Consider the following 26,523-nt stretch of genomic DNA (forward strand, 5'->3'; position numbering starts at 1 on the left):
GATAGAGTGACCAGCTAAGTTTCACACCTACACAATAAATTATTTTGATTTAATGAAGTGTATTGAGCTGAAATGAGATTATGCAAAAATATTATATTTTTTCTAACACCTACATGCCAATATTATGAGTTGAGATAGAAAATAATTTTAGCAACAGTTTCGAATCTTTATTTAATTTAAGAGACTTATACTGGCCTGATATGGCTTTTTTCAATTAAAAATCTATCAATTCCTTGTTCTATCATTCTGAATATCAATTTTTGCCTCTTTACGTGCAATTTGCAACAGGCCCTTAAATGTTAATACAATAGATTGTTGATAGAAAATAATGATAATTCTTTCAAGAATACACATGTAATTCACACTTAATTTTGAGAAAAATAATTTTATTATGTTTCTATGATGACGAGTAACAAATCTCATTTTGGTTTTTTTTATATTTCACATTTACCTATAACATCTTTTTATGATTTTGTATATATAATTAAAGTAGAAGAGTTACTGGAGCGAAATGTAAATATATTCATATTGCATTCATATAAAAAAATTCAATATAAATGTAAAATTCAAATACAAACATCTTATTAGAATTTTATTAGACAAATATTTATACAACAAATAGCTAATAAAACTCAGCTCTCAGTTCGTTATTTTAATTTGTAGAAATATTTGATTGATTCACTTTTATAATAAAATAACGATTTTCTATTTTGAATGTTTGTTTCAACTCCAGATAGAATTTTTTAAATGGCTCAACAATTGAATGAACCATAAAATATTTGTATTTTCCCGAAACCCCTCTTTATGAGTATAGAAAATAGTGTTTTTTTATCCTTCTTTAGAAATACAACAAATGAACAAAAAGTTATAGAAGTATAAGTACGAATTTAGAGCGAAATGAAATTGTAAAATGGTCTTCTCATAGTAGTATAATAATGGTGTATTTTGTCAAAAAGTATGCAATATACACAATGTACATAATACATCATTCAATAGGTCCACTCTGACACTTAACAAATATTACATGGAAAAAAAAAGTTTCTTATTAGTCAACGTTATGCAACCAATTTTAAAGCGTGAAACTACCTCTAAAACTCAGGAATTTATGTTTGTTTTCCTGCATTGTGGGTCACTTTCACAGTAAAAATGAGCTCAAAAGAGACATTCGTATCAAGATCTCTTACTTCTCTGGGCGAGAATAACTCTCACAAAGATTCATGACTAGCTCAAATTGCCCCAGAACTTAGTCTACCGCATAAAAAAGTCAGCAGTGAGAATAAAGAAGAAGCTCCCTGCAGTGGGTTTCAAAAAAATAAAGCTATGGCTCAAGTTAATGTAGTTTCACCACATCCTTAACTTGAACCCATTTGACTGTAATTTCTAGCTTCACGTAAAGTCGAGCACCACCCGCCGTCTGAACTTCGTTGGTTCGAAGGCCTCTGTCAATGAGCATAAGGAGAGCATGCCCTAATATATGATTACAAAAGGATATGAAGCCTTTAGACGTCTTTGAATGCATCATTGAAGTCCAAGTTCAACTTCATAGGAAAATAACTGTTCTCCATGGTGTGCAACGAAAATTGAAAATTTTACACTGTAACTCTACCTATTTATTGTAGACATATCGTACTGAAACTTAAATGGGAAAGACCCTCATTTCTGTACAACATACAGTAAATAGCAATATTGTTGACAGCTGCAGGTAATTTTTTGTTAGTACCAACCTTCAAAAAGTATGTGACGTTCCATTCTGACAATTAGTTTGGAGGCTATAATCTTTTTAGTGACATCCTTTTTGTAAACGACTTTACAGTACACTTACCTGAGCATCCTCTTGGTTTAGTCGTTTATTGGTTGGTCCATGTTTCATCCATTTTCACATATTGACGTAAGAAATATTTCCTCTCCCCCTTCAACGACTCTATGCAGTACTCCTAATCGTTGATGCGTTATTGTTTCTGGTATATTGTGAGCAAACCAGAATGTTCAGCATCATTACTGCTTGTATCCTCACATATAAGTTCTGCATACCAGTCGATAGCAGTTATTTTCCCTGGTGTAGAGTCGCTATAATACTTATCAAGACACTTTATGGCTTCAACAGTTTTTTTCCTCATAAACAAAAACAGTATTTAATCAACAAACGAAATAACTTTCTATCCATCGTCCTAAAAATTGCAAAGCTGATATAATTTAAACCCATTGTGACTCCCAAACTAATGGTTGGAATGCAATTAATATTTTAACATGCACTTTTGGAAGGTATGTAATAACCAAAAATTATGTATGTATGTCAACAATGTTGCCATATATATGTCAGATCGGGGACTGATTAAGTGATGTGTTATATGTTACATATATTTAATTCAAAAACATCACTTTAAGTCATTGGTTCTTTTATTTATTACAATTGGTATAAAATATGCCACTTATTTCACAATGTATATTCCTTGTTTTCCCATTTATTACTTTCATATATATGTAAACATATTTTCTCCCATCGGTAAAATATAATATTATATATTTATATATGAAAACACTTGATGGGATGATTAAACAAGCAGAACGAAAGATGTTAAATTCATCATTCAAAGCATATATACAAACACATAAAATATATTTGATACAAGTTCTTTTTTCAACAGGAAATTATTTATTCAGTATCATGTATAGGAAGAAAAAAATGATATCCATAATATTTCGTGAACATTATCCAAAAATAAAACATATCGAACAAAAATGAGCACTCAGTAGAGCATTATATTTTCCAAAATTGGATTTTTCCTATATGAAGTATCTTTATTAAACCTACATAAGGAAAGCATTTGAGCTATGTACCTCAATATGTTACAAAGCTATGCTTAGTAATGTATTTTAAACATTTGTTTTACCTTGACTCCTAAAATATAATAATGTCTATGTGGCCATACAATAGGTGCAATAAAAGAAAATCTATTAACTTAATTGGATTTTTTTTTTTTGATTTAATCTATATATTCAATACTTGGCCTTCCCAAAATTGGGTGCATCTTTGACATCAAAATTAATGTAACAAAATCAACGCAGCCAAAAGTGCACACAATTGCCTAATACAGTATCATAACTATAAACACAATTCACAATCTCAGGTGCCTTGGTTGCGTGTTGCCTTTTATCGAAGGAAAATTGCATATTTTTTTCTCTTTGCTGGTGTCCATTATTGACGTGCGGTCAAACAATCACAAAACTGTTTTTAAAGTTGTTTTTTTTTTACAAAATCTTATTTTCCTAACACCATCTAGTGTAAACCGATTACACTTACAGAACGTGAAATACATATTACTAAAGCCATCTATTATAAAAATCATAAATTTTTATGTATTATAATTATTTTAATCTTCCTACAAGGTTAGATCAAAATTGTTTAGTATTTTTTTCCTATAATCCTTGAACCAAGAGAGAAATAAACTAACTCACCAAAAAAAAAAAAAAAATTAAAAAGTAACTTTGTCGGTAAATATCGTAGAATACTTAAGCATTAAAAAAATATATACACAAGTTAAATGTTTTTGGGCAATTTGTGGATCAAATTATGGCTTTGGTTTTGTCATAAATTATATTGAATGCAACATACCTGTACTTGAATTATTGACTCGTTGAAAAAGTAAATACTCCCATTTGGAAACGTGCTATTTCTTTCCTCGTAATCAAAAGCGGTTTGAAGTTCAAACCAACGAGAAAAGTTAAAAATAATCGAAAATATTAGAATGAAGGAGTTTTGAAAACTTCCTTTTTCGCAGGATTTTGGCATGGATAAATTGGGTGACATTTCGATAAAGCGATTGAGTGCCACTGCAACAGTTGAATATACTGAGCATGTCATCAAAGTGTTCGTTGCTGGAAGTAAATACGGAGCTACATATGGGAAGATTTTACTGTCATACCTAGAAATAAAGAAAATGTAATGAGTATTATGTTCTTTTGATTTGTAAATCATTCTCAAACCTTAAAAAAAGGATACTTATAGTGCAATATATATTTATAGAATATCCTTTTTACTCGACAGCAAATAATGATAATATATTAAGGTTAATTATCATTAACAATTATATTATGAACTAATGCACTTTAATTGTCTTAGTTGATTTTACCTCAAAAAACTTGATAATGCAGTTTTGTAAATTCACTCAACAAAAACTTGAATTTTATCATTTTTATAATTAAGTAGGAGGTAATTAGACTTTTAAGTAGAAAAAGAATTGTTTGTCCTTTTTTTTTTGTACTAACAAAACATTTTCTCCGACTCAGAAACAAAAGTAATTAGAACATATATGAAATCCAAAAAACATACACCTACAAACTATGAACACTATTTTTTAAATTTATTGAGATATTTTAATGCTCAGAAATCACTAAACTATATAAATGTTGCTACAAAAATTACAAAAAAAGTGATTGCTCTACACGGTCCAAATGAAAAAATGTTAAGTCATAAAGATCTTTTTTATAATTTTCAAAGTAAAAGTTTTGGAACACAATATCTTAATCCAGGGAGTAAAAAGAATTAAAATGTTGTGAATAATGTTATCTTTTGTATCATTTTATTAATGGTGCTTTGACTCATTAATGCATAATATTTTTTATGTTTCTTTGTTATCTCAATGCTTTAAAATAGAAATTATCAATCAGTGCCCAACATCCCACCAATGTGTTTTGCAAAGACTGTGGTATCCGGCTATCATTTAGGAAAGTGAACAAGTAGAACCTAAATGGAAGTAAGATGCCAGATGGTGCAAAAAAAGTCCTGCTAAAGGAGGCTGAAGAACAGAGAGACAATGAATGACCTTTTATTGGGTATCATCATAGATGAAAAAAATTTGATAATGTTAAGGGAGCGACTTTTAATGGTTGCAACCTGAAATATGTTTTTTTTTTTTTCTAAAGCTGTTATCATTACTTTGTGTGCCAACCTCCCAAAAATCTCACCATGTCTTGATCTTATTATTTGTCTGAAGCATGCTCAAGTGTCACACTGAGGGTATGCAGATTATATTTATGATCATTACAGGAGACAGTGGCACAATACGTCTCTACCACGCAGTTTAATATTTTTTGAATACAGATTGTTTCTTATTTTTTAGAGGGGAAGGTGTGCCTTGAATTTTTTTTTGACAATCACAAGTGTGACTTTAGTTGAAAAAGGTTGATACACCCTATTTCAAAACATGTCTTAATAATGAAATAGAATCAAGAGGACCCGACATTGCCATGAGTTTTTAAGTGTTACGAACATACAAATTTTGCTTAAATCCCCAACAAATCTTTAGTTTACTCTCTGTTTTTACGCAAATTCACACGTAGTTATTCAATACTTAAACATTCTCTCTTAGAATAAAAAGATAATAATAAAACTGTGAGATTAAAGAAATAAAAAAATTAATGAGCCATAGAGTACTTTTTCTTGTTGCTAAACCTTATCTAGAGTCACATTCATTTTTTTTAAATTTTATATAAATTATTTCCTTTTTTTTAATGAGTTAAACTAACCTTCAGTCAGTTTTAATTCATTTTGTATAGTTTTCCTAGTAAATTATACTTTTTTTTTTCTTTCACTGTATTTGCTTTATTAATGTACATATATATGTATACAAAAGTACTCAATATCGTGGTTTTTGTATGTCTTTCTATTTTAATAAATTGCTGCATATTAATCAAATATTTAATAGTAACAAAAATATGGCTTTCTGTGGATTACCAAAAACATGAAAAGTTATGCATGTTGTATAATATACATAAATCTTTCAACCATATATAAACTTTTTTTTTACAAATGTACATATTTTTATTAATATAAAGCAAAGGGTCTCCACTTTTTCGTTTCAGGAGGACTGTATATGAGTTTGTCCTTAATACTGGGCATAGAAAGAAAATGAGATATTCTAAAAATACAGCTTTGAATCGGTGTTGTTGATTGAATCTTAAAGTTTCGATTATATTTGAATAGCTTAGATTCTAAGCCTTTGATTGATGCCCAAATTTAAAAAAATAATTAGGTATATGTCGCAATCGAGGCAACAAAGGCAATTTAATCCGCACCAGAAGGACCACCTTGGACATCATGAAGTCCTTAAATATCAGCAAGTCTATTGGGTAAGAAATCGTTGGGCTGATGGAGACAACTCTAAGCACAACCCCAAGATGGAAAGACCAACCAAAGCGAAGCCTAAATACATCGTGGAGGCATTTAAGATCAACCCAAGGATGAAGATGTCACATTAGGCCATGAAGAAGAAAGTGCATCGGTCTACTGTTGTCAAAGCCATCGGAAAAGCTGGAGGAAGGTTACTTAGAAGATTTTAAACTCCATTCCTCCCCCAATGTCAAAAAAAGACCCGTCTTCAGCAATGTCTAGAACTCTTGAATGATCTGAAGCACTAAAGTAATCAGGTGACTTTTTCCTCTGATGAAGATACATTTACCGTTGATCAATAACAAGCAAAATGATCGGATGGTAAGCTTCGGCAAGGGTAATAACAGCTAGTACCATAGTTTCGTGCGTTGTGGAGCCTGCCCTCCCATTTTTGTTTAAAGGAAGGAGCTACTTAAAACAAATCCTAACATTGAACTTTTGTATAAGAAGGTGCTACATTAAGGCCAGAGAAAAGTTATGGGACAACTTTGTTTTCACTCGAGACGGAGTTCCATGTCATCACGTTGTTAAGACCAAGGCACTCCTGAGAGACAACCTTCTGAACTTTTGTGACTGCAACATAGGTTTCCACCTCAGACTTGCCAAACAGGGTATAAGATTTGATACCAATTGTTCAGAGCCAAAGAAAATGGTCACCTTTAAAATAAAAACATCTTTCTACTCCACAATAAGGGAAACAAATTCAATTAGAAAGAAAACAAAGAGCACACGACAAAAGCATCCAAAATATTGTATATAAACTTTTCCACAATCCTTACAGGGATCGTGGAAAACAATAAAGTCTGTCAAAATCTGGAATGGCGAAGTATTTTTTTTTTGTTTCGACAACTCCACAAAAAGAATTCCCTATCGCGTTAGTCCAAGAATCCAAAGGTTTCATTTATCATCGAACTTTTGACATATCTTGTTCGATTCATCAGCACTTGAAGGCAAAATCCTCCTTTTCAAGTGCGAGGGCACCGGATGTAAATTATATCTTGCAGACTTTGTAAGAGGAAACGGATATTTTTCGCTATTTGACAGGGCTTTTTTGATGGGTTCAGGTCTTTCAGAGTAATTATATTACCATTAATTGCTATAATTTCTTAGTCCATAGGATTCTCTTTACGCTAGAAAAAAATTTATTTTGGATTCATTTTGTCTTACAATAACCACTGTTGATGTGTAATCAAAACAGGATTCCCGTGCCATATAATTCTTTTAAGTCTGAGAAATGTACTCCAAAAAACTGTTTGATATGTCAAAGCTGAGCAGAATCCAAGAATATGTACTAGAGTTAAACACAGTCGATCTCTAATCAGGTACTTTAAAATATTCATTAATGCAAATATTTCTCATTAAATCTTCATATTTTTTAAGGGAGAGGGCGGAATCATGCACGGATAAATAACTACAGGCATTTATTTCATTTACAAACTTTGAATTACTATAATTTGTCGTATCTGTTAAAAATTAGATCATTTAATAACTTTTTTTTTAATCTAATTAAATACCTATGTATCTTTGTTCATTATTAATAATTACTCAAGTTTAACAATCCATTAATTGAATACACATAAAAACAAAAGTGTTAAGGAAATAAAATCTTTCAAAGTATCATTTCTCTAGGGAACATTTATGGGAATTTAATTTTAATGTAGTCTAAAAATAAAATATTATATATTATTGTAAATTCCCAGCTTTTTTGGTTTGAGATATATTTTTTTGTAGTGTGGTGTCAATCCTTATGTAGGACTGTGGTCAAGTCCAGTTCGGTCCAATCAAGTCCAGTCTTAATTATTTGTTCTTAAAAAAGGTAAAATCGATCCCTCGTGTCCTCAATGAGGGTGTTTTTCCTTTTTTTAATTATTCCCTTATAAATTATGTAACTACGTTACAATATAATATGTTCGAATTATTATAACGAAAACAAAGAATATTTTTAAAAACATATGTGCAATAATCTTAATACATATTTCATATATCTTATTTGGCTGTATAAAACATCAATATTTTAATGAAAAATTCAATGCACCGGTTTCAACGGCTGACTGTCATAAGGACTGATAGGATCGGTCCTAAGTCTGGACTGGACCGAACAAATAAGTGCCAAAACAACACTAGTTGTTGGCAACGAAACATTGTTTTATTTATTTTCTATAGCTGATATAATTTTTATTTAATTCTTGAATAGATTGCATCTACTAATCCAATGATTTTAGAAGGCTTGGGTTAGAGATTTTAGGTTTGCAAGGAAAGTCGTGGACTTTTCTTTATGGACCTGTCAAAAGAGGCAGAATAGCAGCTAATGAAATAATTTTGTTGAACTAAATTAAAAAATGTATAAGGTTTGTAAAATGGATGGACGAATAGGGACTATAGATTTACTGAAGAGTCGTCTTGTCTTTTACTGATGTTAATTCACTATTTTAACGGAGAACTTTGGTTATTTAGGAACACAACTATTTTAAAAAGCTTTTTAATTTACCAGTAACACCTGGCAAAGAAAATTCACAAGAAGAATATCATTCCAACAAAGAACTGTGAACGCCTCTATAAATGTTGCTATTTTACTTATTTTTGTTTATTTTCTTGTCAAAATTGTATTTAGATTGGGATTAAATGTAGAGTAACCTTAAAGGGTTAGTTTGGAGTTCTAAGTCTGAATTATGATACAAAGTAAATGAACAAACCCCCTCCCTCCATATCCAGCAAATGATAAAGGCATCATTTATAGACAACCAATCCTATGTGTTACTTTTTGTTTTTCTTGCACTAGAAAATATTATTTGTAAATCCTGAGCCATTTTTGTGTGTGAGCTTTTTTTTTCTTCATTTAAAATCCGAAAAAGTTGCAATGCTATACAATATTAATAAACATTATAGTTTAAATTTAATCTTTCGCACAAAAGACATCATAATAAAAGTGTACATTTTTATAATCACACGCAACTATAAAAATCTAAGAACAACACTTTAAAATTCTTATAAACACGTCGCTAAAGTTATAAAACTAGAAAAAATATCCACAAAAAACATTTAGCATACTTTACAATTATGAGTAAAATACCAACCAATCAACTAACAAAAACAAAAAACTTAGAATCATATTTGGTGTATTTGTACCTCCCGCATCTTCTTACAATCTAGTGTATGGTTTTTAAATGGATTACAGAGTGAATGTAAAGGAACAAAATGTTATCGCCTGCCCATTACCAATCAGTAATGCCAAGATACTGTCCAATCAGGTTTTGAATATAATTGCATGTAGTAGGAGAGGAAGTTTACTACTCAGGAGTTGATTAATAAAATACGTACATATAATGTACGTATTTTATTATAGCGTATGTCAAAGGTAGAGTTATGTATGTAAGAGAAGAAGGCGAGGCAAAGACATATGGTGCTGCTGAATAATACCTTATCATCTCCTTGTTATATAATTTTGGGAGAAGAAAATGAATCACTGTTATAAAGATCAGAACATTCTACATTGAAAATAACATTAGTGCTGGGAAAATATTGTGAATATTCGTTTTATTTTAATTAAATTCTGCATTTTTAAAAGAATTGACGCCATAGATAGATGAGACTGCTAACTTCAATGGGAGAAAATAACTGGACCGATTAAATAATGAACTTAAAAGAGGAGGTATAAAGTAACAATTAGTGTGTGTGCTCCTGAATAACGAAGAGTAACCCTGAGCGTTTGCTCCTCAAGAGTAATGAATGTAATTCATTGTTGGACACGGAGTAGAATTAAGGATCCACATCGAAGTATTTAAAGTCAATGTCCTTGATACTTGATATGTCCTTGTCCTTACTTTTGTTTCTGCTTGCAGTTGATTTAATAAAGTGTTATGACCGATAAGCAGCTCTTCACTCAAACATTATTCCCATGTTCAGGATTATCAAGTACACTTTCTGCTTCTTTTACATACCGGGAGTACATATTCTCTACATCAATAATTTTTAATATATGTATATTAAAGACAATTCCTAGATCATATGTACTAATTCTAATACTATAATGTTGACTTATACATAATTGGTGCAACTCCATCTGAAAATTCTTGGGTATATTTAAGACAACATTGGATAAATGAAATTGTACTTCGAATATTAATCATATAATTAGAAGTAATTTACATATATAATAGATAAAATAACAAATATGTAAAAAATTTCAACATACTTTTTTAATATTTATAAAAAATAATATTACATTGAGTTGAAACACTGATTTGGTGTGTTTTTTTCTTCAAAATCATCAAAAATTGAATTTAATGTATGCAATTGTTTAATCAAATGCTCTAATAATAAAGTAGGAGGTACGAGGTGATGAATTAATCAACATGATTGCACATTTCTATGCATGAAAATATTATATTTGATTGCTGAATATATTTATACCAAACATTTTTTAAAATATTTAATATAGATTCCTGATGGCTTTTTAGCAAGAAAATGATCTATTTGAAATTTATATATTAGTATTTCGTAAGATATATGTATACTTGTAAAAAGTGGTCTGCCAGTATCTTAATGAATTATCATGTTAATCCTGCCTATTTGAAGAATGATTGGTAGGATAGAAGCTTAGCTGGCATAACGTTTGATTAGATTAGCTGCAGCCAGCCATGAGTGGAAGGAAAAAAACACAAACAATCGTAAGGATAGAGACATCGACTGGAGTTACCTGATTAAAACCTCACATGACTTTGTAATGATAATATGGTAAATGGAGAGGGAAATGTAGTTTCTAGATTATGTAAGGACTCTCTCATGGTAGCTTCAGAGGTCGAGTAGGCTAAATATCTTGTGGTGTATAAGTTATGTCATGTAAGGTATGAAAAATGAAATAAACCCCAAAATACACTTGTTAATTCTGACAATGTTTGAAATGTCAGAAGAATGTTTGGAAGAAAATCAGATTACTTGTCTTGACAAATTTATTAGATCAGTTCAGATCTGTCATTTAACGCTCCCCTTCCCATTGTGATTGTTTATCTTCATTATCTAAGAACTCATACACTTTATACTTACATGTTCCCTCCTCAAAAATAAAAGGAATAATGATAAAAGCATAGGAAAATATACAAAAAAACTTTTCCTTTTGATACTACAAAAACTCTCGCACTCATCTATGGTCATATTTTTCTACACCTAAATTGATATTATATCTTAATGTGATCCAAAAGGATTAAAGTTATATGGAATTAGGAATGTGAAAAAGATGCATTTTTGGTGTGTGTCGTTCACTTCAAAATCATGTTAGTTGGCAAGTTGTATTTTTGATTTTCGTATAGAACACATCTATACATCATGTTTATTGAGATTATAAATATCATTACAATTAAATGATGCACCATCTTGGGAGATGATTTTTTACTACATAAAAGAGAAAAAATTCTAGTAAATCTTAGTGAAGCTTCCTATAATGAGTTCAAGAATAAAAATACCCGCATCGAATGTTACTTAATGCCAATAATAAACATTGATATTATAATTACATAAATCAAAGTAATTGACACTTAAAAATTATTATGAAATGAACATTTTTAGATGGTGCATATATTATATCATGAGATAGCTGGTTATATGTGGAACAAAATACAAATAATTTTTTTTTGAAATCCTTTTCTTAGAAAGTATAGTTGACCTTAATTATCTCAAACATTACCATAACTCTAATTTTAATTAAAATAAATAAAATGTATATATTTCACTTTTGAATAATAGATTTATTGATAAGTTTTTGGTCATAGAATATAAAGTAAGTTTAATTAGGTAATACCAATAAAATATTTTAATAAAATTTTATATTCATTAGTTTTTAGAGATAAGTTGGTCATAAGGTTTAGCATTGTGATATAAGAATTTATTTTTTACTCAAAACTAATATTTTAATTAAGCCATTGGTTATATTTATTAAATCAAAAATAAACAATACAACTGAGGTACTACTTTAAAAACAAAACAATTCAGGTAAAATAATTGCAAAATTGACAATAACTTTTTTGGATTTACCCACTAAAAAATTTTATTAACAAATTTAATATCTCATATTAGTTATAAAACATTTTCAATCTTTATATTAATCTGAATAAATCGGTTAGTTACTAAAAAGGGGGCTTGCTTATATTTTAATTTACAAATAATTTAATTAAGACTTTGGTTTCAAATAAGAAATAAATCATTTATGAGCATAAATATAACACGTGAATTAGTTAATTATTGAATATTTTTTGCTTTCCTTTAAAAAAATACTATGCATTTTCCTTTCCAACAAATGTTATAAAATTAAAAAAAAAAGCCATATAATTTAAATAAAACTTTTTAGAAGGGTCATTTAAAATATAGAGATGTATGTTTTTATGTAAACATAAAAGAAAGCTCTCGTAAAAAAACATCTTAGAGTATCATGTGTATAAAAATGGTGGAGAAACTGAATACACATTCAAGACCTACTTTATTAAATGAACGAATCTCTTTGTTGGTTAAACTATAAATAAATATTCCTATATAAAGACTGGGGTTTTTTGAGCAAGTATTTGTAAGGTATGTTTATAAAATTCCTCCACAAATCCATTAAAAATTATTTCCTTATATCTAATATATAGCAATTCATATAATAACCTCTATTTTTCTTTTGTTTTCTATTTTTAGTATGGATATGTATAGCAATATGTTTAAATCAAGTTGATATAACTTTGTTTTTTATAGGACTTTACGAAATGTAAATGTTATTGATATTTAATTGAAAAATATAGAAATTTTACATGTGAAAATAAGTGAATAACTTGAGTAGAATATTATATCTAGTGGAGGAAATTCTTAAATATTTTGTATATTTGCACATTGCGAATAATAATTCATGGAATTGAGTTTTGGAATCTGGACGATTTGGGCCATTAAGACTGGAAGACTTATAACATGACACATTTTCAATGACCTTGGGAAGAAAGGTTGTCCACAAAATTTTTCCTGTACATATCATTTCGTCTTAGTTTAGAAATATTCGCCTGCAGGAATAATCATACCTCAGTTGAAGCCTTGAAGGCCTCCATCGTCAATACAATGAAGGAAATGGGTCTGCATGGGGTAGCAAAGGCATTTAGGTACAGTGTATAGACCGTTATCGAAAACGAAGGCTTTCATTATAAATTATTATTTTGCATTTAATGTGGCTTTCAAATGTATAAGAAATATTTTTTTCTACTTTTTATTCACGTCTCATAATTAGCCGTTAAAGTTATTTGGTATTTACCTTGTCCACCCACTCCGAGTCTAAGAAGGACTTACATACAGTTATCACTCCTTGTTAATCCCTTATTATTATTTACTTACGTTTTGTGAGCACTTGTTGTTACTTATACATAATTGTTCCAAACTCAAGAATGAAATAATCATTATAACAACTTTGAATTTTCAATAATCCTGTTCAGGTTACAAATGTAATATTTTATACTTCTGATGAGGTGTATAATAAATACTAACTTTAACTAAAATTTTATACATATTTATAAATATTATCGATAGTAATCTTTGAATTATTAATTGTTTTGATGGGACACTTGTTCTGACTCACCTTATAGATGATCAGTTAATCTGATAAATATGTTTCACTTTATTAATCAAATTAATATAGAAAATTGTAAAACTATATCAATGATTTAAAAAAAAAAACATATGGAAGAAAGGACATTTATCTATCTTCCTTATGTGTTTAAAAAGTATGGTCCTCATAATAATGCTCTCGAACAATAATTTATTGTTTTTTTACACAATGTATGTTTAGGTGGATTAGAAAAGAAGGAACTTTTCTGTTGCTCATACAATAAGAATAATGTATTACTCATGTGATGAAGAAAAATGATCCATCCAAGATATTTAATATTTTCTAACAAACAACTACTTATTTAATAATTTATCATTTTCTATGTTAACATATGAAATTAAGAAAAGAAAAAAACGGGAAAAGAACCACGGATATTCGTTGTTTATTCTAGAATTAAGACTAGGAATGTGTTTTGTGTAGTTTTATTAAAGCCTTTGGAGTTGGCGTAGATATCCGGATATGACAACAATACGGTTTTAAAGTTGAGAAATCTATCAAGTCTTAACATAAGAAAAAAGAGGAACTTCCTTTATTACATCCACACTTTCGACAATTGCCCTTCTAGAGTGTGGTGCATCTTTGACATCAAAATTACAAAACTTTCTAATTATTTTTGGACGCAAACGTCCTTAAAATGACATTAATAACCACAAATGTTTCCCTTTTAGTGACCTACAGGAATAAACATTTCATATACAAGGTCTTAAAAGGGCTATACATCACGTTCAGGATATGAGAGAATGAAGGCAATGACGTCTGGGATTACAAATATCTTGAATTGGGGTTTATGTGATCAATAAAGTATATTTATACAAAGGGATCAGGTTGTGAGATACGTTGAAATCCGTTGCCATGTTACCCCTTTACTCCCTGAATTAAATTTTAAATGAGAATACATTTTTTAAATTATCGAAACATGATTATAAGGGTGTATTTAGTTTATATTTGTTTTTTTTTTCTTCTTTTTTTTCGACAGTCGGAAGAAATTACATTAATAAAAGTAAAAAAAGTCAGATGGAACTGCAGATGTGAGATTAGAATGTCCCACGAATTAAAACTGTTGATTTTGACATAATCTCCCCTTAAAATGTGTTTCAGTAATATAAATGGATATAGTCATATATATACATGATTGTTTGCTACTACTTTGCGTACCTGTAATTTTGTATATCTAGTAGAATGAACTGGATGTAAAGTAGAGCTGAAATGTACTTGAATGCACCACCAAAGTTTTGGCTTTGTCTTAAAAGGGGTGCACTTTTTTGATACAACACTAGCTTAAAATATAAACCGAACCTTTATCTATCAACATTGATCTGTTTCTAAGCTCTGCTTCTTTATTTATTCTTGATGGTTATATTTTTTATAGTTCGACGACTTAGTCACAAACCCACGTAAATGATTAAAAATCTTAGTTTGTCTAATAAGTATTTAATCTTTGACAACTCAACGTCTAATTTTACCTAAGACTTTACTAAAATGCTTGCCTATTATAATATCTCATTTTCTATCGTGAAAGACTCCAATTCGCTGTATATGCAAATATACCATAAAATAGATTCCCTCTTGACATACTGTTATCTGGTCATTGGAATAGTCGAAAGTCATAAATTCATATTTCCAAACCTGACTCTAGCAATCATGGTTTAAAGTTTAAAAATTCAATTTAATACAATTCTGTGTATAATATGTTTGTTTTTTTGAAGAAATAAGTAACATGGCTACATCATTTCTTTTTTATAAAATACATCACAAAAGTGAAAATTGTGTGAATTTCGGGCTGGTTAAAAAAAAAAAACGAAAATTAACATGACAACCCTGATAATTTGAAGAATGTTTTGGAGTAGAATAATCATGAGATTTTATTTGTTAGACACAATCAGCTATGACGAGATCACGGGAGAGAAGGAAATAAACAAGGACATATGAAAGGATTAGTCTCATGTCGATCCCTAATTCCACTCTGAGTTCAACAAAGACTTGCAATTATAAATCCCAACAAATCCTGAAGGTTACTCTTTGTGTTTTATATGCACACACGAATGCTTGATCAGGTTTGGAATATAATAGGTGTTTTATACACGTTAGTATAGAGTCTATCATATTTAATTACATACGATAAATAATGATTCATGCTGTATTTTCATCCTTTTTGGGAAAATAAAGAATTTTTGTCAACTTTCAATCATTATGGACAAATGAACTTTTGTATAGCATATTTTTATATCATAGGATAACTCCTATTCACTACCCGTAATCCAAATTCTAAACAAGTTGAATAACGAACGGGTCCATTGTGGCATAGCATCCTAGTTAGCTAAAAAGTTCCAACTAATAAATTCCGTCTATAGATTTGATAACTCACATTAAATCTTACATTAATCACACATGAAAATAATTTTTTTCAGAAAATTACATTTGAGGCAATATATATATAAGACATTATTTAAAAATCTTTAATTTATTTTAATTTCTCATTTAAGTGAATGATGAATAATATCTTTATTCTTTTTGAAATGTTATACTAAATAAGTATTTTTTTAAAAGACTACAAAACGTGTCAATTTTTTTTTCTTACTATATTTTAAAAGAAATAAAAGGAATTTAAACAAAACTATGAATATTTGTTTATAGCTTTTTTTACCACTCTTTTGTACAAACATGCATGCAATAAAAATGTTTTGATTTTTTTGGTATTTTTATGTATAATAGAAAAATTCCGATCATATTGTGTGACAATTTTTTCGTTCATATAAAAATATAATTGATAGCTATTGGATGAGATACAGTAGAAAAATATATGAAGACGATATTTCGTTTTGTATAGGTGGTATGTGCCCATGGAATGTACATATAAATAGCTAGGGGTTAGGCATTTTGAAGAGAACGAAAAGAAAGCGAGAGCTAGATATATGGTACAACTGATCAGCTGTATGTAATATGATTTAATAGCACACAAAAAGATCCATCCCTAATCCTGTGAAGCAAAATGCGTATAATACTGAATCAAGTTAACAATACCTCATGAAGCCTGGGTGTGCAGTAACAAGATGGGACACAAAAAGCGATCAGAGAATGTGCATCCTTTTTAAAAAAATCATACTCCAAAAGGACTCATTAATTGAAGTGTTGAGTGTCATCCCCTTCAATATATATTATAAAGTTTGTGCCTCCTGCCAGACGTTTCTCATATGATTTTAATCACTGCTCTTGTGAGTGATGGCTTTAAATAATTACTTCTTTCATCTTGGATTGTTTACTATTTGGAAATGTCGCATAAATGAACAACGTTCAAAAAAAGTTGACCCACATAAATACTTGCTTAATTGAGTGTTGCTAGGAGGACGCTCGTTGAAAATTATGTCGCTCAAATAAAGTTACATGGATTGAAGGATGGGAAATAACCCAATCATAGATTCTGATACAAGAATAATAAGTAATAAATCTATGGAACTCCTAGATCTGTTCGCCAGTAGAAAATAATCATGCAATCTACTAAAGTTGTCAGAGTTATTTTTGATGTTTTCCTTCGTGGTTACTTGGATAATTTCATAAACTAAAAGCCATAATAGAGAGATTCCGTAAAATAAAGAATGATAGGAAAAACGTCTGTTCGGTCTTTTTTGATAATTATAATAAATATACTTTTAGCTATTATTTGTGAAAATTCTTTATCAATATTATTATATATATTTTATAGGATAGAGATGGTTTGCTATATATGAGGGATAAAATGATTTTGGTAAAATGGTTGCAAACAAAACTGTTGGGGTAAAATCGGGGCGTACATTATCATTATGAGACTAAATTGCTGTTGGTAAACTCATTATGAAGTAACATCAAAATAAGCAATATGATTGTAAGTAATTTTATAGCAGACAAAATTGCATTACGAGTGATCAAAATATTGGATGATGAAAAAGTTCCAGCATAGCCTTTTCCACGAGTATCAAGGACCTCTTCTATTATACAAAAATGTACCGCAACCCTCCTGTTGTTAAAATGAAGTGATGGGCTACAAGAACGATGTTAACCCACCGCTGTGGTTTTTTGAGCATAAAAAGAAACAAGCTTTTTATATGCAATAATACATCCCGGCCCACTGGCTGTGCAGGTGAACCGCTGAACCCATAAGCCAATACTAGCATCTGTGATATAATTGGTTATAGGCGGAAATAGTTCCATGAATATTTTTTTATTGATAAAGATATAAAAGAGACTAAGTTTTGAATCCCAGCGCCTCACCTACACAATAGGTAGGTGCATTTTAAGATATGGCAAAGAGCTCTTGATTCTCAGGGGAGCGGTGGTGGAGGAATGTAGCTTGTCTTGTAGCCCAGCATTATCCTTCATAATCAGCTGCATAATCAGTTCGTATTATAATAATCTCGAAGTGGGCATTGAGAAGTTGCAACTGTAGAGTTTGATCTACCTTGGGGATGGTAGTTAATTTGCACAACCTATGGACAGGGATTTATTATGATATATTTAATTATGTTTTTTATGGTACATTTCTTCATCCTTCAGTAGTTTTATTGTAAGAATATAATATAATTTGAAATAAAATTGCACACGGTAATATTCCCTTGCAATTAAAGTTCTAAAAATCATATTTCCCAAAATAATGTTGCTTCACATTATATTACCCACCACAATTTTGTCCTTAACCCTTTAACCATGATCATTTTATACCGAACCATAATTGATAGGGGGATTTATATTGCTTATTTATGATTTTTTTTTCTCATTCTCTCATAATTTTTTATTATTTAATGATGTAATGTAAGCTTGGTATATGTTTATGCGAAAAATATAAACCCATGAAAAAAAATACCAACGCATTCCACACTCACTTTCGAGGAAATAAGTATTCTAACATTATTTTGTATCGATACACCGTATATATTGTTTGTTGCTCTTTTGAGATAACCTTAACTGATTAGGAATTACAATTATCATATTTATTACGTATTTCCTTGTTATTTATGGTTTTCTCCACGTAGCAAAAGTAATAATCATTTATAAATAAAGGAACAAGTACATCGTAGAATAGAGTACAATTACACACCATTAGCTTTTATTGGTATTTCAGACGTTTATTGATGGCTATTACGAGAGCTAAAAATCTTTTAGGCCTTATCTCTTACCGGTTATTGATTTTGGTATATTGGTTATAGAGTTATTTCATAAATTATTACGAACTATTTTGTTTTGTGTGTGTATGATATCATGCTTGAATCTTAAATGTTTGGTAAATAAACTTTCCTGCACAATTTTTATCAATAATTAACATTTTATACTCTTTTAACTATAATCATGTCATAATATAAACTATGTAACATTTTTTATGCTTCTTAACCTAAGCTTTACAAAAGAGATTACTATGTTGATTCCCAAAATTCGTATGACTTAAATGCTTTTACTATAAGAATACAAATATATATCTTCCTGAAAATCATAACTCATGTTGTTTAGAATATTTTAACTTAAGCATATACATTTTTTTCGCAATGCCGTATATTCATAAATTTTTTGGGGAAATTTTAATTGATATTTACCAGTGCAAAATTGAATAATGGAATTTTTTTTTAAATGATACAAATTGAAATAATTTAAAGTGTTGGTTTTAAACGTTTGCAATTTTGTTTGCCCTCATCCTATCCCCCTACAAACTAATTTTTATGCAATACACACTAATAAAGAGTAAGTTCGGTAAAAACGTTACTTTTTCACATCAGTCTCTCATTATGCTTCTTCACGACAATATACTCACGTCTTCTTTTAATCAGGAATAAGAACATTCTGCACTTCTGTGTATTTGTGTAATTTATGCAGAAAAGATTGTCTAAAGTCCAGTTTTTGTTATGAAAATTTCATAAAAGTAGAGTAAAATCATGGGTAATTGGATGAATCCAATCGTTGATATCATTAATGTAGCTGAAAAAATATGATACACAGATTTTGAGATATCCTTGTTGTCAGCTTATGAGAAGGGAAGAAGGAAGAACGCATGTTATTTGAAGAGAGGAAAGAAGAGTCATCTTTAATCATAGATCATAGGATTATATTTATATTAATGTAGTTTTAGTTTATTAAAAATATATTACACTTATATTTTGTTGTAAGTAACGTGTGGAGCATGATCTCTCAGTAGCAATTTATGGACTAATTGAATATTGTAGAGGAAAATTTTCAAATCAGTATTCAAAATTCGTCTGAAACTGGGTGCAGAAATGTGTAACTAGGAAGAAAGTTTCCAAATTGATGTTTCTGGAGAATCTGCAACACTGTTGCATGCCAGAGCCACAATTTTAGTGTTATGAGACGTCCGTTGTCTGCCAGAACGAGGTTTGTCTGTGATCGTAACGTACTATCGAAAATTCGCATGTAAACGTAAATTGTGGTTTTGTGAGTCATTGGGCGATTAGGATATCAAAATGGTAGTGGGACTTTTGCCAACTACACACAAAAAGTTGTGATTCTTTGCGCTGTTAGCATCGAGGGTCACATAATTCCGCTCTTCATCTTCAATCAGGGGCTGAAGGTCCACACCAAGGTCTAAATCAGTATTCTGAGCATATAATTATTTCCCTGGATCTGGAGCATAATGAAAGACAGTGTTTGAATCGGCTTCAAGACGTGCCACCCTATCACACTAGCAAAAGAATAGTCGACTGTCTTTATTTTGGGAATACGATGTAATTTCCATCTAGCTTTTGGCGTCGTAACTCCCAGGTATAGAACTCTTTGCGACTATTTTCCTACGGCAAACTTGAATAGTTTTTCAAAGAAGTTATAAACAGTACCCTCTGACAGTTTGAATAAGGAGGATATTCCGGATTTTACCTAATGAAACGGTGCAATGGACCTTTTCCAGGGGCATTGTGAATGTGTAGTCGAAGCTAACATCGATCTATTTTAAGAATAATAAAAAAATTACACATTCAACAAACTTTTTTTCCTTTTCTAATAACAAAACTACGTTTTTTTCTATAAAAATCCCATGATACACGTACATAGTCCTTTTAAAAAAAATACGCCCATTTTTTTCATATCTCCAATTACCACTATCATTAAAAATTTGGCTACTTTTCACATAATTTTATTACCTTTATTAGTTATTTAAATAAACCCCTAGTCATTTTTGAATAACAACCTTGTTGTATCACAGCTTGAGAACCACTGATCAAATGTATCTATATTCTAAATATTTAAAATGGTACTATTTGAATTATGTTGATGAATAACTTATATAGTTACTACGGAAATGACTGATTGAAATAAATAAAAAGTTTTAATAGAATCTATTACAACTTAAATATTAAATTGACACACATACGTCTCAAATTTTAATTTTAAAAATATTGTAGCATTGACGTACATTGGTACATCTGATTAAATGTTCTGCCGTGAAAAAGGGAATTGAAGATAAAAATAATAAATTTGTGTACATGTCTAAATGACAAAGTCAATCAAATGATTTATACAATTTCCATACACACTCTATATGCTTTATCTTCAAAAATATAAAATAAGAAATGCATCGTATTATACGTATGTTAATCGATTTACCAATTTGTTGAAAAAATTGGGAATAATATTTGATATAAATACAGTTCGCCCAATATCGCTTAGGCTCTTATATTATGATTATATTATGACACGGGAAGAAATATCAAGTATAAAGTTTGAGTGGAGAAAATGAAAGGAAAAAAAAGAAAAAGGGGCATGTTGGAAAAAAAGGCAGAATTATTTTAAACTGAGGTAGTACCTATCACTAATATAATAAAAATTTAGATAAAATAAAAATAAACAAAAAGCGAATCACTAAATTCTCCGTTATCAATTAACGTATACATGATGGATTATTCATATTGGACAAGACTCATTCATTGACGAAGAAGCATTAAAATAATATTAGGCAAGAGCAGTGATTTACCCTTATTTGTGTTTCAGGAAGTGTAAGAAAAATAAGAGGTTTTCTGTGCCACGACAAACCATTTACAGGATTCGGGAAGGGAGTTAAAGTTGCGGTGGTTGGAGAGCTCCAATCAAAACAGTAAAGCTCAGAACAGTTGGAACTTCTAACTTATAAGTATAAAGGAATTGCTAGTGAGGGAAAAACGAACAGTAAACATAAAATTAGTTGTTGAGTTATGAATATAAGTTTTTCTTGTATTTTGTGTCGAATTGAAAATTAACATGACAGTAATTTCCGTCTATATCATTCCTACACACGTAATGAGGGTGTGTGTTTATTTGCTTAATATCATAGCTGATTGTAGCTCATTTAATAAAACGTTATGACACCTAAGCTTCTCTTCTTTCAAATATTATACAATTTTCAGGATTACTCCATTCATTTTTACCTGTTATTTTTTTTAACACAATGACGGATCATATTATTTTCATTTATATAAACATATCAAAATAGTTGATAAGGAGGACAACAACTAAAAAAAATTCAAAATATCTTAAAAGTTCAAACCAAATTGAAGTATTTGAAAACATCGGGGTGCGGATTATAAATCTGGAAAATTTAAGGATAATGTATAACACAAAAAAAATTCCAACATTTATTGAGTAATTCACAAATCTGTTCCTCTTACTGGTAGGGGTTCATATTAAAGTCCATCACTCATGCCAACCATTTCCAGTTTTAATCACAGCCTCCAACATGGCCCTGAATCTAGCAGAGGCCTTCATGAGGAACTCCTAGTCCATGTTGACCACTACCTCGGGAATGGAAGCCAGCCAGGAGTAAATAGTGTTATGTCCAACTTTATTAGACTCTCTCTCCAAGACCCCCTCCCCCCCAACATAGTAGGGTTCAGATCCAAGTAGCTAGGAGGTCATATCTCCTTTCCCCACAATATAATGTCTTAAAAATCTTGGTTATTCTGTAAGAAATCCAGTTCCAATTACCAAATTTGGACAAACTGCACCTATTTCAATTCTAGCTGGACATTGAATCTGTTAAACAATCATGGCTACATGGCATTTTTATTTGTAGGTATCTCAAGAATTTTTTTCATAATTTTCATCGACATAATAAATTTGTTTGTTTTTATTTTATAAAATATCTGAATGTTTCCTTACGTTACGTTAGTTAGTTACGTCATTTTAAGGACCGAAAGAATAATAAACTCATTTCAAAGCCATAGAAACAAAAATTAAGTTACATATAATTTGTTTGTTGTTGTAGGTAATTGTTTTTGTTGTTTTTTCTGTATGTTCAACTTTAACAAACAATTTTAATATAAAAAAAATATATTTGTTCTTTTTGTGTTCAAAATAATAAATTAATTTTCAGCAATCAAAAAGGCTTTTTATAACATGTTTGTACAAAATAAACTCGAAAAACTGTAAAATTTTACACGAAATATACATAAATGATATTTTTGGGAAATTCCTCAAGAGTTGGATTATGTAAGAAAATATTTATAATACGTAGTTATAATAACAAAAAAATAAATAAAAATGGATCTATCTTTTGCGTGTTATTTCCAGTTTCTCATTTTTTTATAATCTCTTTTTTTTTTGTAAATGGTTCTCGAAATACTTTTTCTCTAAATATTAAGGAGCATCATATTTTTTTCTTTAATTATTATCTCCAAACCCATTATGCTCCTTTTCAGAACAGTTAATCACAAATGAGTTTACCGCACATGATATATATTACTTGAGTGTATAGAAAAAATCTATAGAACAAATTTATTTAATACCATAAAGAAAGAATCTCATTCTTGAGCCTATTCTTAAATAGTTTGGGCATTAAATATTTACTCTACCATTCATCATTAAATAATTGTAATATATATATATATATATATATATATTTAAATTCGAAAAAACTAATTCCAATACCATAAGAATGAGTTTCTAGAGGAATAATGAAACTACATACATGTTTGAGCCAAAGTTTGAGACGATTTTTAAAACTCAATAACATAGCGTTTCATTTAGTGGGGTTTAGCTATTTGTTTTCCTTGATAAATAAACGTAGCAATAAGTTATATGTACTATATTTATGCTCTGTTTCCAAACAAAAAGAAATACAATTTCTTGTGGATCCTTCACCGTATAAATATATACTTTGGGTATTTTGTTATTAATATAAATACATTTTTCCTATCATATACTAATGTATAGCTATACGTTTTAATAAAATATTATTTATCAATATTAGAATACTGTATCGAATAAAATACTTAATAATAATTCAATATTATAAAATTCTAAATATGGTCATTCTGTGTCAAATCAACCAAAAAACAAAAGTTTACCCGACCATCTCAGGTTTATATTTTTTTTTTAAGTAAATCTAAATTTCCAAATTTCAGCGAGAAAGAAATACTCAACTCAAGTTTTTTTTAAACCAAACTTTTCAGCGGCACTTCAATGTTTTTTTAAGGGTTACGCTACTTTGTCTTAATTATTCTTTTATTCACAGCTGCTAATAATATATTGTGATTCTTTATTTATTCGTTTCAGTTCAGTCTAGTCTTAAGACTTGTCCTCTTATTCCTTAGTCCCGGTCCTTCTACTGTCATTACTAGAACTGATAAAAATTAAATAAAGATAATTAGCGTCATCATGAACCCTTCTTTATAAGTTTTTGGACTGATATGTGGGACTGAAACTGAATTGGACAGGATTCCAGTCTTCAGTCTTCTTAGTTTTTTTCATGCCCCATTGAAAGTAGTTGTAACTAATTTATTTGTCTGATGGACAAAAAGATGCTTGAGTTGGTTTGAGTGCATATTAAGCTATGGCATTATTATTAAATACAATCACATAATAAAAAAGTTATTAACTCTGTAATTGATAAAGGATAATGGAGTACCAAATCAAATACATAATATTTGATTTATCATGATTTGTTATGATATTATAATAAGGAGTAAAAGAATTAACATAATCAGAGTGGTCCAGAATTAGATGACATATAAAAGAATTCTAATGAGAAGATATTTTTTGCATTTTTACTAGTTAAATAGTTCCTCTAATTGGCAATATATAGTTCAATGTGTTTGCATTTATTCTGAACTGCATGGTAGAGACGCCTCATTACTGACTAGCATCTAGTACACATAAAATCCACCTAAATTTTTAGTGAACATCCTTTTTTAGGAGAAGTTGATGAACTTGTTAACTTAAGCACTTTGATCCACAGTTGATATAAACTCAAAAATACGCTAATTAATCATAATAATATTAGATTATGGCATCAACAAAATATAATTTGTTATTATTAAAGTTAAAATATTATAATTTCAATATAGATTAAAACTTATATGAAACATTAATTACTTTTCACAAACTTTTGGTACTAAAAATGTACTCGTCGACTTTGACGAGATTGAGTGATATATAGAAATGCTAATAACTAAATTAAGAAAGGGAAATAAAAAAAAAGAAAATAAAGACATAAAAGTGAACAAGTTCAACAGTTTTACCAAACCGGTAATAAAATCTATTTTAAACAAATTTAAAGAATTCACAAAATTTATGTACAGAAAATCCCAGCTCACTAACAAAGGCTAAATAATTAAGTAATATGATTGCAGCTTCGGACAATAAAATGCTTGTTCAGATTGCCAACTAGAAAAAGCCACTCCCGCTCTCTTATGTATATTTTATACAACTCTGTATATAGTTAACTGGGAATGAGACTAAAAAAACGAACAGTAGGAATATTTCTGAAAATGAAGAGCAAACAAAATATATATGACCAATATTTGAAATTTAAAACTTCCTACTCCATTATTTACATAGGAAAATAAAATAAGGTCCCTCAGTTCTTGGGTATCACTTTACTACTTATGAAAAAATATACAAGTTCTACAAATACCGAAAAAAAACAAATTAAGAATAAGGAGTCTAACGAAACAAAACGTAAATAACTATAGCATGGACTTATTGAACCCTTTACTTACATAAAATATATTATTTAAACATAATTGAAACAAGATTCCAAATGTACTATTCCATAGCTATTTTTTCATTTTATTTAGATAAATAAAAAGGGTTTCAAATTAAATTAGCAAAAATTGTATTTTTATTCGAATCCTATTGTTTGATTCAAAAGCAGACCCAAAAATTTAAAATTTTCTTGATTACAATTAATATTGGTGTTATTATAATTGAATCATATATCAAAATTATATGTTTTGCCTATTGAAAATTATACTATTGTTTTGTTTTTCTAAATATAAGTATAATTAAATAAGTAATTTTGTCTAGACTCATAATCTGATGAAGCTACTGATTACTGAAGTAATCAGTACTTGTTGTCAAAGAGGCACCTAAAAGACATACATAAAGTTTCCAAAGAAAGAATATCCAAGTATACAGAGTGGAACACAAAACTAGCAATAGCATTATTAAATTACGAATCAAGAAAAAACAACTGAAACCCACTTGATGATATGTTTCAAAACTATATTGATCTATGTTTTTTTTATTCATTATGTCCTTATTCACTAGAAAAAAAACATCAAAACACTGGCGAATAGATTAACATCTCCTGACGATGAAGGCCGGGTGCATGACGTACAATATTGTCACGATGGCAGCTCGGAGAGAATTCAATTTTGGATTAGAGGTTCTTTTCCAAAACATTACAAACTACAAAGTACATGGGGTAGGGATGGAGGAGGGCAGCATGAAGGCAGGCCAAAATTCAGAAAAGGAAAATTGAAAATAATACTAAGATTTATTGTGGAGTTATAAT

At 29.5% G+C, this 26,523-nt stretch overlaps 1 protein-coding gene across 4 annotated transcripts in view; it reads right to left on the reverse strand.

The window, feature by feature from the left end:
* Nucleotides 1-26,523, reverse strand: part of LOC121132477 (FMRFamide receptor) — a 144,614-nt gene that overhangs the window by 42,245 nt on the left and 75,846 nt on the right. For all 4 annotated transcript variants that reach the window (XM_040727884.2, XM_040727885.2, XM_040727883.2 and 1 more), the window contains exon 2: nt 3,614-3,923. In XM_040727884.2, the coding sequence (XP_040583818.1) occupies nt 3,614-3,923 (310 nt within the window). The remainder of the gene's footprint in view (nt 1-3,613; nt 3,924-26,523) is intronic.

Source organism: Lepeophtheirus salmonis, chromosome 2 (genome assembly GCF_016086655.4).
Source record: "Lepeophtheirus salmonis chromosome 2, UVic_Lsal_1.4, whole genome shotgun sequence".
NCBI lineage: Eukaryota > Metazoa > Arthropoda > Copepoda > Siphonostomatoida > Caligidae > Lepeophtheirus > Lepeophtheirus salmonis.